The sequence below is a fragment of the Sciurus carolinensis genome, chromosome 3, assembly GCF_902686445.1.
Source record: "Sciurus carolinensis chromosome 3, mSciCar1.2, whole genome shotgun sequence".
NCBI lineage: Eukaryota > Metazoa > Chordata > Mammalia > Rodentia > Sciuridae > Sciurus > Sciurus carolinensis.
In genome coordinates this window covers 51224575-51237517 of record NC_062215.1, presented here as the reverse complement: position 1 = coordinate 51237517, position 12943 = coordinate 51224575, and the positions used below count along the sequence as shown (strand labels likewise).

General features: G+C 40.0%; 1 protein-coding gene across 3 annotated transcripts in view; it reads right to left on the bottom strand.

The window, feature by feature from the left end:
• The window catches only part of Myh10 (myosin heavy chain 10), a 141136-nt gene that overhangs the window by 49858 nt on the left and 78335 nt on the right, over positions 1-12943 (bottom strand). For all 3 annotated transcript variants that reach the window (XM_047546634.1, XM_047546635.1, XM_047546636.1), the window contains exons 12-15: positions 12464-12616; positions 9648-9821; positions 3928-4101; positions 3554-3668 (exon numbers count right to left, since the gene is read on the bottom strand). In XM_047546634.1, coding sequence (XP_047402590.1) covers positions 3554-3668; positions 3928-4101; positions 9648-9821; positions 12464-12616 — 616 coding nt within the window. The remainder of the gene's footprint in view (positions 1-3553; positions 3669-3927; positions 4102-9647; positions 9822-12463; positions 12617-12943) is intronic.

Sequence of the window (12943 nt, the reverse complement as noted above, 5' to 3'; positions counted from 1 at the left end):
ATTTTCTTTTCCTAGAGAAAAACCTCCCCTTATCCCAAAAGATCTATTTCTATATTGTGTGTGAGCAATCATGATTCTCTACCTTAGCACTCAATCCCTTTCTGTGCCTGCTACTGATCTTGCATATGAAACACAGTCTTCAAACTTAGATAATGTGGTACTGCCTCTCTGCCTGCCTTCACCCTAGAGGACAGTACCCCACCTCATAGTGAGTGAGTGACCTCCCAGATCTTCTCTGCCATCAACAGGATGTCTACCCAGGCTGTTGGGAGACAGAACTTTCTGCTAACAGTGGCATTATCAGGAGAACAAACACACAGGACTGTTTCAAAGCAAAAGCTAGCAGAGTCAGATCAAACTTGGTGTAGGTGAGACCTCTTGGCCTATTCTAACATGAGTGACCAAACACACTCTCAACCTAAGTATCTGCAGCAAAGCAAGGGCTAGAAACAGGGCTACAGAAAGTGTGCCGCCTGTGCAGTTACAGCTGTGGATCAAGTACAGATGAACAGGGCTGAAGGGGCTCAGCAACACTGTAAGAGTCTCCTCTAAGGATTTTGTGATCCAATAACTTTCCTGTACCTATTAAATAGAAATCACACAGATGCAGGTAAGGGATCTCCAGACCTGGTCTTCCCTATAAGACCTGTCATCTGGGATCTGTAATTTGAACTCATCATTCCAGCCTCCCATCTTCATCCTTACCTGCTAAGCCTATGATCTTAAACCTTGCCACTGCTGCCCAAGATCTCTCTAACATCTGGGGATGGTGAGACCTAAGGCTAAAGGAGAAGAATGAAAGGAGGATGCCTAGGAAGGTGGGATCTGAGATAAAGATGAACACAGTCCTACTACTGCATCTGGGTCTACCTGATTCTGCACTGCATTACAAGCTTTTGGAGGGCAGGGGACACATCTTTTGTTGCTTCCAGATCTTTTCCACCGATGCTGCCATGAGAAGCACCTGACTAGGTCTGCAGTTACAGGACTGGGCCAAGGGCTCCATTGGCGTTTCATGCAACATGGTTTTTGGTTAAGAAACATAAAAATGGGAGTCAAAAGGGGTTTGTAATGTCAGAACATGTGTAAACCCAGGACCTAATTTCCTTTATTGAACTGTCAATGTTCCCCAAATACCTTGTTTTGCTTTGAAAGAAAGAGAAAACCAGTTTCGGAGGCTCCGGTGGAGAAATTCCCCTTCCCTCTGCCTGCCTTCCAGGCCCACTGTCGTCCTCGGTCACTTCCCTCACACTCCCTTCTTCCAGGGTCTTTTACCCCCATCTATCCAACAAACCATTGCCCGTTTACTTCTTCTAATTCAGACTGGGAACAAAACTACCCATACTCTATTCATTGAAGTCCAAACTCCACTCCAGCTGGGCCATTAGGAGCCATCAGAACTGAGCCTGGTCCCAACCCTCACCCCAGTCTTGCTTCCTGCCCACTCTTCCTTTCTGCCCCAGCCCTACTCTGAATCCAAAGCAGATGTTCCTCCTGAGCAGTGATCCCTCTATGCCCCTTCTCCACCCCACAACAACTTCACTTACAAAAACACTCCCCTAGATCCTTAGCCCTGGATGAGTTAGTTCATGTAACTCTTCTTATCTGCAAATGCTAAAGGCATGATCAGGATGTAAATGCTCAAAACTTAGTGCTAAAACAACCATGTGGCACTTAGTAAGTGCTCGGAATGTGTTAGCTTTCATCATTTAATCATTAAGTTGTTATCCTTGAAGGACAAAGAAAACTGCCTCCTCTTTCATGATGTTTTACTGTAGCATCCCAGGAAAAGAGTAGTTGCTTCTTCTGATACACATTCCTAAAAAACTCACTCTGTACCATTCACACAGCACTGATCCCAGATATCTCTGGCACTCAATAGTTTGTGTCCCCCTTCCTTTTGCTGTGTTCTGAGACCTGGAAAGAGCACCAGGAGGGGTTGAGTGAGCACGGTATCCTCTGTGACTGACAGTGTCCATCACTCACAACTGAATAGACTCCTGACAGAACAAAAGTATTTACGACTGGCAACATCGCACCTCTCTCTCTTTTGTGAAACATTTCCCATCTGCATGGCCAACTTGCCAGTGCTGGTCTTTCTGTAATGACCTGAGCTGTCTTTTTTCTCTACTCTAGTTCTAGTTTCTCAGATCCCATACCAAAACTCTGGCAACACAGTCCAGAGTAGCGCCACTCTGAAGGCCCTGCAAATTTTTTTTTGAGGGAGACAGGTCTTGCTATGTTGCCCAGACTGGCCTTGAACTCCTGGACTCAAGCAATATCCTCCTGCTTCAACCTCCCAAGTGCTGGAACTAGAGGTGCATGTCATGCCTTGCTTGGGCCCTGCACATCCTGCCCAAGGGCCTGGCAACTCAGGGTCTATCTTTAGGTAGCATCCCTTGACTGACTAGATCATTGCAAATGACTCTGTGTACCTAGTAGCCAGTTAAAGACTTTCATTTAAAGGTACAATGATAAAATACTCCAACTTTACTAGTCAGAAAGTTAATCTTTCTCCAAGGTTCTCAGGCACAGTCTCTTCCTAGGACATGCACATATGTGTGTGCACTGAATCCCACCCCTCATGCTCCCTTACATGCACCTGACCTGATGTGCATGGTCATTCTTGAGTGGATCATCCTTCATGTGGTCATATCTCTTCTGCTCCCTTTCTCTGAGTTCACTCTTCTTTCTTTTCTCTGCCCCAACTACCCTAAACTCTTCCCCCCACTTTCCCTTGACCTCTCAGAAGACAGTTAGACTGAGGTTGAAATGCTATAGAGAAAGCAGAAGGGAGCCAGTTCCAAATAGGCCTGGCCTCAAAGTTAAGGCCTAGGTAGAGGCAGTTCCAGGGATAAGGTCCTACATGGCCTGAGGTCAAGCAAAGAGATGGGACAGAACCAGAGTGAGGTGCAGCAGCAAGAGCTAAGCTTTAGAAGAAGTGTTCTTCTATGCATAAAGACACACAGGTTTTTTGTTTTTTGGTACTACTAAAATCTAATCTATGATAAATGTCACCAAAAATCTTTACCTGAAGTTCACATACACAAAAGAACCATGAGGACTAATGGAAATAAAAGAAAATGATCTATATGCAGGGTACTGGAAGACTTCATTCACCAGCCTCTGTGTGTGTGTGTGTGTGCGTGTGTGTGTGTGTGTGTGTGTGGTGGGGGTGGCAATGATGGAGGATGCAGCTTGGCAGATCTATACACATACTGGGAAATGGCACATGCAGGGCTTCTTGGGTTTTGTGTCCCTGTGCCCTCAGCTTATAGCTGAATTGTCACTGGAGAGCCTGAGGCATTGTGTTGTTGTTTCTTCACTCCCCACAGCATCTGACCAAAAGGGCAGATGTCTTATTCATTTCTTAACCCAAGTATCTTAAAATGGATAACTTCCGATATAACGGCAGCCCTGCTCTAGCGAAAGATGTTAAAGTAAAAAAAAAAAAAAGAAGTTCATACACATATGTATGTAAAAGAATCATCAACAAATCTTAACTATAAAAGATTCCAGGCAAGCTTATTTACAAACATAAGCACATCCTTACCGTCCTTCCAAAGTTCTGCCACGAATCTATCTGATGACTGGTGTAGAAGGGTGGCCACATTGTCATTCAGAGGGTCCATGTTCTTCATCAGCCACTCATCTGCCTTATAGTCCACCTACCCGTACCAAAGCCAAATGTGGTGAAATGTAAAATACAAAACCAAACACAAGAATAGAAACCATCTCAAGCCTTCATAAAAAGCCTTCACAGAACAATTCAAAAAACGGATAGTCTCAAAGGCAAACCAACTGTAATATACACCATATACAGTGTTTGTGAACGTCTGTCAACGTCTTTGTTACACCTTCATAAAACACAGCAACATTAAAAACAGTGATTTTTAATTGAGTTATCCAGCATAAGGACTCTCTTACCTTCCCTGCATAATGTATAATGCAAAAGTCAGCTTTGTCTTTCAGTTGCCGAGGTTTCTGGAACTTAGAGTGGGAACCCTGCTCTTGAACCAATTTTTCAACAAAGGTTTTATCTGTGGCTTTAGGGAACCAGCACTCTTCATCCAGAAGAGCCAGGACACCTGGAGGGTTAGCCTGAGGATGAGAGGAAGCAAGAAAGGACAAGGTTTGTATGTTAGATGCCATTGGGTTGACAGCTTAACTTCCAAAGCCATTAGAATTTTATGCAGATCTGTGAAAAACTACTGCTAGGATGGAAAGTAATGTCCAAACCATGACAATTTTATAAGTCAAACACAGATCTCAAACTGCTAAGTACCCACAAGAAAATGGGTAAGTAACTTCTCTAAGTCAACCCTCAAATATGTAAATTTTAAGTAAACTAATTCCAAATAAATGGCCCACAAAAGCAGTGAATAAAAAAAGCCAGAAAGGAACTGGGAAGAAGGTATAGAGATGAAACTAAGTGTTTACATTCAAGGACTGGTGGATATATTATTATAAAATCTCAACCAACTGGTTGTTACAGGCATTATACATCCTAAGCAATTTAAATTTTTGTTTAAGTGATGATTAAATAAAGAGTAGTATTTCATACTTGGTAAACTCTTTAAAAGTATTAAGTAGAATATATGGAAAGAGATAAAATAAATTGAACGTATAAAGTGATTGATGAATTAGTGGACATTTGAGAGCCTATTTTATGTCACTCAATTATGAGCTCAGTGGAAAAAGGTCTTGATGAACCCATAAAGTTACAAAGCAGATTACTGGCAGCCAGCGATTGGGAGGAGAATGGGACCTGACCGCTAATGGCTATGAGGCTTTTGGGGGAGAGGTTATGAACACATTGTAGAATTAGCACTGATAGTCACACAACTTTGTCAATATACTAAAAACCTGCTATGTGAGTTATATCACAATTAAAAAAAAAGAACTACAGCTTGCCATTCTCTGGAATAACTTCCTTTTTGTAAGTGAGTGACACATGGAAGCTAAATGGAATATTTAGAAGCTATACCATGAGTATGGCAAGTGTATGCGCCACAACTGAACTTGGGCCAATTCTAGGGCATATCCGTAAAATCAGTTTTTTTAGAAGAAAACTCTAATATCAGTTTTCTTAAACACACAGTCCATTTTCTTTATTGGAGAAGAGTTAGCTCTCTATACAAGTACTATTTTAAAAGCAAAGTAAAGGTTACAGTTAAATGTAATCGTGTGGTTGGAGAAAGGTGAAGGTGGATTCCAAAGCCAGAAGGCAGAAGTTGAGAGAATCCTGCAATGAGACCCTTACCCCATGGCTCCTTCACCTGAAAAAACTTTTGGGGTTTCAGATCAGCTAAAAGGAGATTATAGTCAGAAGCAACAAGGATTAGGTAATCCAGAGGAGCCAACACTCAAGAATGGCAGGTGGGTCAATCTCCCCCCATCACCTGACAGCTGTGACAAGTGCCATACTAATATTAAGACAACTGAAACATCTGTCCTTCTCCAGTGATTTTTACAATTTTATGCCCTTTTAGTGAAAATATTCCTAAATTCTGACTTGGATCCCCAATACAATTTAATTTTTTTCTAAATGACTCAGTGACAAAATGATTATAAAGGGCCATTAATGAATCTCCTAATTGTTTCCACTTCATTCTTTGATGTTAGAGTCTCTTCTGTGCTGGGGATGTGGCTCAGTGTTAGAGGCTTGCCCATCATGAACAAAGTCCTGGGTTCCATCCCCAGCACTGCATTTAAATAAAAAAAAATAAAAAAAAAAAAAAACTCTTATCACTTCTCCTTTTAATTGGTTATTTCTAAAGAACCAAAAGTTCAGGAGACTATTTTTTATATAATGGTCAAGAGGTTTGTAAAAACTTTGAACCCCAAAGGGGCTGGGGTTCGGTTTGTGAGACTGATAATGTGTCAGGCAGGTGCCACTGGAACACGTTTCTTTTAATTCATTAATTTATTTTTGGGTAGTGGGGATTGAACCCAGGGACAATTTACCACTGAGCTAAGTCCCCAGACCTTTTTATTTTTTATTTCTCACTAAGTTGCTGAGGCTGGCCTCAAACTTGTGATCTTCCTGCCTCAGCTTCCTGAGTTGCTGGAATTATAGGCATGCACCATGGTGCCTGGCTCCAGAACACTCTAAAAAAGGTATTCTTCAAGAAAATATTGCATTCACTCTCTCTCTTTTTCTTTTGGGGAGGTGAGTATTGGGAATTTAACCCAGGGGCACTTTACCACGGAGATTACATCTCCAGCCCTTTTTATTTTTTATTTTGAGACAGGGTCTTACTAAGTTGCTTAGGGCCTCACTAATTTGCTGAAGCTGGCCTCAAACTTGTGCTCCTTCTGCCTCAGCCTCCTAAGTCACTGCAATTACAGGCACGTGCCACTGTGCCCAGCTGCATTCACTCTATTGTGAAAAGAATATCAATGGAACCGTTAACCAATATCATTCCATAGGCTATCGTTAAATTCCCTATCATCAACATTCTTGCAGGGTTTAAATATTTTAGGCTTTTATTTTCTTAACCTAGAGATCACACTTCTAAGAATAAGTGGAATCATTCTGAAGTTGAGGTAACCAGTGAGTCAGCATTAAATCTTGCATTCCCTTCTTCTCCTTTGTGAGCTGTCTCTCCTTTAAATGGGGACCGCTCAAATGGAATAAATGGTACATTCTGAAGGTTTAGGGAAAGAGCCCAGAGGTCCCAGGTATAAGGAATATAGGAAGGAAGGATGAAGGGAGGGTTAAAAAAAAAAAAGAAACAGAGGAAGGGAGGCAAAGAGGGAGGTGGAAGAGAAGGAATTCATTAATTCCACTTGCTGTCCTTAAATATCTAAGTGTAACTAGTTACTGTGAATGCCATGTCCTCCCCATTCCAGTATTTTCTGAACACCTGACCAAGTAACTTTCCTAAAATACCATTTTTTTCCTTCCTGCAAAATATCCCTTTCAATGTATTGCTACTTTTTGCCCATAAAATTCTGCCCTGGAACACTCAGTCCTTTTAGGACATCCACATTTGGGAAACCTTGATACTAAGGCCTCCTGTGGCCTCTGTCTTCTTTGGATTCACAGAGCATCACTTAGAGCCAAACCCAAGGAACCAAGGAGCTAACCACTATGTTCTAATCTGCTCTGCTCTGCTCTCTGGTTTCAAAACCAGGTCCTTGAGGTCCAGGGTCATGCTATATACTCTTTGTGTTCCTGGGGCTTTCCCAGCCTGCATTTGCAGGACACAACTGAGGATTTAACAAATTCTAGCTACATTGAACTTATCCTAACCCAACAATATTTACACTTAATGTATCTTCAAAGCAATAAAAAATGTAAGCATCAAACCCTTCTTGCCTCAACTATTTTTTGCTGGGAATTAATCCTTATAGTTGAAGTATTTAATGACTTTTCCCTATCATTCCCATTTTTAGAGTAATATTATTATGTGAGAATGAAGAAAAATATGAAAAATAGTACATAAGAGATTCTGTCCTAGGAAATGAAGGGAAGGGAGAGGGGATGGTAATAGAAAAGACAGTAGAATGAATGGGACATACTTTCCTATGTTCATATATGAATATGCAACCAGTGTAAATCCACATCATGTACAACCACAGGATGGAATTCTAATAAGTTATACTCCATGTATGTATGATATGTCAAAATACACTCTATGGTCATGTGTAACTAAAAAGAACAAATAAAAATTAAAAAAAAAAAAAAATGTCCCAGAGGATAAAGCAAAAGGAACACAGCTAAGTAACATTAAAGAGAATATATGCTTGTAAGACTCAATTAAGAGTCATAAAATCATAGATTCAAGAACCCTCTAAAAGCATTTTAAAAATAGGGTTGATAATTTTCCATATTTCTACAAAGAGATTGCTTAGCCAACTTTATGGTTCTCCTCTACTCTAAAGCATAAGTGCAGGGACACAGTCACTATGGTCTTAAAATGTAGGCCTTTGTGTGCCACAAGGTCACACAGAGAAGAATACCTCAAATAACACATCAATAATGCCAATAGTACTAACACAAAATATTCCATTCCCTTATTGATATAAATTTCTAAACAAATTTCTTATTGTTGATTTTAGGCAACAGAACAGTCATGAAATGTGCTGGTGTGCTGGTGTACATGTGAAAGTTGATTAGATGTTATTGCAAGTGTGTTGTGAATGTTACCTCCAAATGATGCTACAAGGTAACAGGTCATCCTTACCACTACAGGTAATTTGAGATTCCTGCTCTAAACATGGAGCTAAAGTGCCCTGAAGAGTAAAAAGTAAAATGATTCCTTACGTATGAGCCAAGTGAAAACGATCTGTTGCATTCCCTAAACCCAAGTTTCTAATGCACTAAAACTACATCTCCAATGGGGTGAATGTCTTCTAGGCTCCTCCTCTTTCTAACTTCCCACTGCAGGGACTGTACCATCCAAGACCTCTATAGACAGTAGGCCTCCACCATCTTCAAACACAAAGACTCCAGGCAGCAACCAGAGGCTGCATAACAAGAAAAAGAACTGCTTCACTGCCTGTTGTACCTGCTAGGGGAGACTTGAGCTGTTGGCGCAACAGGCCAACTTCAGTACTACTAGAACTTTATGTAAATTATGGGTATTAATGCAAGAGGCCCTAGGTTAGAACCCAGTACTGGTGGGGAAAAAGATATTCTGCATTACATGCTAGTTTTTTTTTTTTTTTTTTCTATATTTTTGCAGATACCAAAATAAAATAAGCAAAATCAATACTCTGGTGAGTAAAAGATAATGCCAGGAAACCAGGCATGGGGGATGCACTCTTGTAATCCCAGCTACTCAGGAGGCCAAGGTAGGAGGATGACAAGGTGGAGTCCAGCCTGGGCAACTTAGTGAAACCCTGTCTAAAAAACTAAATAGAAGAAAGCTATCTGCCAGGAAATACATAGCCAGATCGTTAATATTTGTTATGATCACATGGAGTAGTTCAAAAAGCAAATATAGTTCTATGTACTTTTACGTGACACTAAATCAACACAAAAATAGTTTCTGATGCTTTCTCAGATTGCCACTAAAAATATATCTGCCAAAAGAACCTCCCTGCCCCGACCAAAAACCAAACCAAAACAAAACTGAGACTTTAAATTTTAAAAATGTGCCAAAAGTAAAACACCTCTGTACTTACAACGGCAAACTTTTATTGTGTGGAAAATGGATTTACATGACATGTCTTAGTCCCAGCTAAGTAAGTGTTCCTGATTTACCTAGAATGATGGAAATAGGGGGAGACAATGGAGGTGCCACTACCACAGTGATCTCTGCTATCTGTGAAGAACCATAACATGTTATTTAATACAACTATACATGTGAGGATAGGAACAAAGCTGCAAGAAAAGACAGCTGAAGGATTTTACTGAAATGTCACTTACTTTAAAATAGGATATTTTATCCAAGCATCACCTTCCTAGAAATTATTATTTATTATTATTAGTATGTGTGGGGTTGTGGGGATCAATCCTAGGGCCTTGTGCATGCTAGGTAAGCCTCTACCACTTAGCTACATCCCCAGCTGAAAATTTAGATTGAAAAATTATGTTAACACTGATTAGGATAATTTCTGTCTTGGATTATGCCAAGAACAAAACCCAAGTCTCTGCTTGAACAGAAACTAGAAGCCAAAAGTGAGGAAACACTTACGGGCCTCTCTATCAGGTCAATGCATGGCTGCAGATCCAGCCCAAAGTCGATGAAGTTCCACTCGATGCCCTCGCGCTGGTACTCCTCCTGCTCCAGCACAAACATGGTGTGGTTGAACAGCTGCTGCAGCTTCTCGTTGGTGTAGTTGATACACAGTTGTTCAAAGGAGTTCAGCTACAGATGTTGAAAGCCATTGTTCAAACATGGGGAGGGAGGGAAGATGGGAATAATTACCTAGTTACCCAAGAAGTTCATTAGATATTATTATATATCAATGATATTATTGATTCTATCTGATGAATCAGTAATGTCCCATTCTACTCTTCAGTAAGGATGCGGGCTCCAGAGTGAGGTAAGAAAAAGATCATCTAAGAATCGTCTTTACTTCACAGGGCTGCTACTGGGAGCTCAGCCTGGTCTGATACAAAGATTGCTGAGGAAGGGTGAGGATCTGGGCTAATCTGTGCAAGCACTTTTCTTATTCAATGTTTGACCTCTGCCAATATCAAAAGTGACATAGCACTGCTTTCATTAAGTGAGCTGAACATCTTTCATTTGTTACAGTCATTTCTGTTCTTCCTCTGTGAACTCTGCCCATTTTTTTATTGTGTTGATGAGTGGATGAATGGACAGATGGATGAATTTAGAGGTATAATTTTCTTTACGTAATTATCCTATATACCCAGAGTGCAAGGTCTTTCTCTGTTTCCACACTGTTCACATGAGTAGCATGTACCCATAAATAACTTATTTCATTATAAAAAGTGACTTTCAATTAGAAAGAATTTAATCAATCTTCTAGGAATAGACTTATGGCCTGAAAAAGCCACTGTGATCTTCCACAACTGCAGAACTGTTTCTACTTGCTGTTTTAGAATGAGGTCATGCTGGAGAGCAGGGGCAGAGACTGCCTTGCTTAACATTCTTTCTAACTAGCACATAGGACAAGCCACATACTTAAGAGATTTTCTGATTATGCTTATTCATACTTATATAAATGAATTTTGCTTTGCCTTATGATTGATTATGGCATCTATTGCTCTATTAAGCCTGGACTACCTGCAATAGAATGCAATCCATATTTAAACTACTGATTACATCTAAAAACAATTAATGAAAAAAATTTTTTTTTGTGGTGTCAGGGCCAAACCCAGTAGGGCCTTGTGTATACATTCTACCACTGAGTTACATTCATCCCCAGCAAAAAAAGAATTGGTTTAGCATATACAGCTTTTATATATGAGGTATGCTCCTGCTATCCTTAGTTGTTCTAGTGTTTTGAACATGAAGGGGTACTATATTTTGTCAAATGCTTTTATTGCATCTGTTGAGATGATCATATGATTTTTAAGTCCACTGATGTGATGAATTATGTTTATTGATTTTCACTTGCTGAACCAACCTTGCCTCCCTTGGATGAGCCCCACTTGATCACGGTGCACTATCTTTTTAATATGTGTTCATATGTGATTTGCCAGAATTTTAGCCTCTATGTTCATCAGGGATATTGATCTGAAGCTTTCTTTCCTTGATGTGTCTTTGTTTGGTTTTGGTATCAGAGTGATATAGCCTCATGGAATGAGTTTGGAAGGAGTTTCTCCTTTTCTATTTCATGGAATAATTTGAGGAATGTTGGTGTTAATTCTTCTTTTAATTTTTGCTTGTTTCTTCTTAAATTTATTTTTAGGTATTTCATCTGTTTTTGGTGCAGTTGGAAATGGGGTCTTTTCTTTCTTTATTACCTTCTGTCCTTTATGTAGAAAGTGATAGATATTTTTTCTTTTTTTAAATGTAATTTGTACCCAGCAGTTTTTCAAGATTTCTCAAGTTATTTACAAATCAATAAATCAATACATATTAAAACAATCTCTTAGAGTGGCAGTGTCCAGTTCAGTGGATGAGTTGCTTAACCTCAGTAATGGTTCAGTTTTTATGAGGACACAATGACTTACTAGTATTTTAAAGGAGTTCATTTTAAAATTAGATAATTCAGCTCAATAGTGGCTAAAGTAATTCACTAATTGCAAGAAATACTCAATATTTGTGCCTTCTATATAACCTATCAAAGAAGAAAGACAAACTATATCTATCATGATACAGTTTATATATGTATTTATAGAGATAAGGATATCAACTTTTAGGAGAGCAAATTTTATCCACCTCTCTGCAAATCCTTAATGGGCATGAGATCATAAATCTTTGCCATGTTGATAGTAACTGGACAAACGTAGTCAGATCACTGATGCAGTGTGCTAAAAGCTATTGTCAAACACTGGGGCTGTGTCCATGGACACTGACCATTCTTCCACATTATTTCTCTCTGACTCTTGTGCTAGGTCACCCTCACCCTGCCCCTGGTCTATCACACTGGCCTCCTCAATGTCACCCTACTTCTACTTTGGCACCAGAATACACTCCATGTCTCCAACTTCCCTCTTCCTTTGGTTAGCTCTGTTTAGACACACTGGCTTTCCAGCAGCTTCTAACTTTGAGAAATTCTACCCCATAGAACCAGAGGGCTCACTCTCATTATGCCAGGAATGCCTGTCACCCCTGCAGACAGACATCTTCCCCAAACAGGTGGTCTACAGGTGCCTCCCTGTTCTTCCTATCTCAGTACTTTTCACTGTGTTATTCACATATCTGTGAATTGAGTGGCTGTTTGTCACTGTCTGATTCTCTTCTAAACAGCAGGGACTATATCTGTTTATTTGTCATTACACCTCTGGTGCCTGGCACTAAACACTGTACATAATAAGCCTTAACATTTGTTAAAAGAAGAAGCAAAAAGAAGTGGAAGAGAGAAGAAGAAATACCTCAAAAATTTCAAATCCAGCAATATCCAGGATTCCAATGAAAGATGCTCCCTGCCGTTTGGTCCTGTCCAGAGCTTTATTGATACGGTGGACAAGCCAGCGAAAGAGCCGCTCATAGGTAGCTTTTGCCAATGCTTCTACTGCAAAATCTGCCTATAATTAAATAACACCAACCCGTTATCCTGGAAACAGTCTCAACAAAGCATTCATCACTATTGTGTGAAGTTTAATGTTATATAGTACTCAAGAAACCTGGAATGACATTTACTACTTAATCATGTCTCAATCTTACACATCAATAGAGGGCATTATTAGCACAATTAAATGAAAACTGGGGTTAATCGTTTTAGGGAATAGGTAAAAATGCCCAGGAAAATAAATTCCTCCCCAGACTCCTAGGGCTCTGAGTAGTATCATCTGTCTCATCAGCTCTGTTAGCTGGCACTTTGCCACTTCCAACCTTCTTACAAAACTATTAAT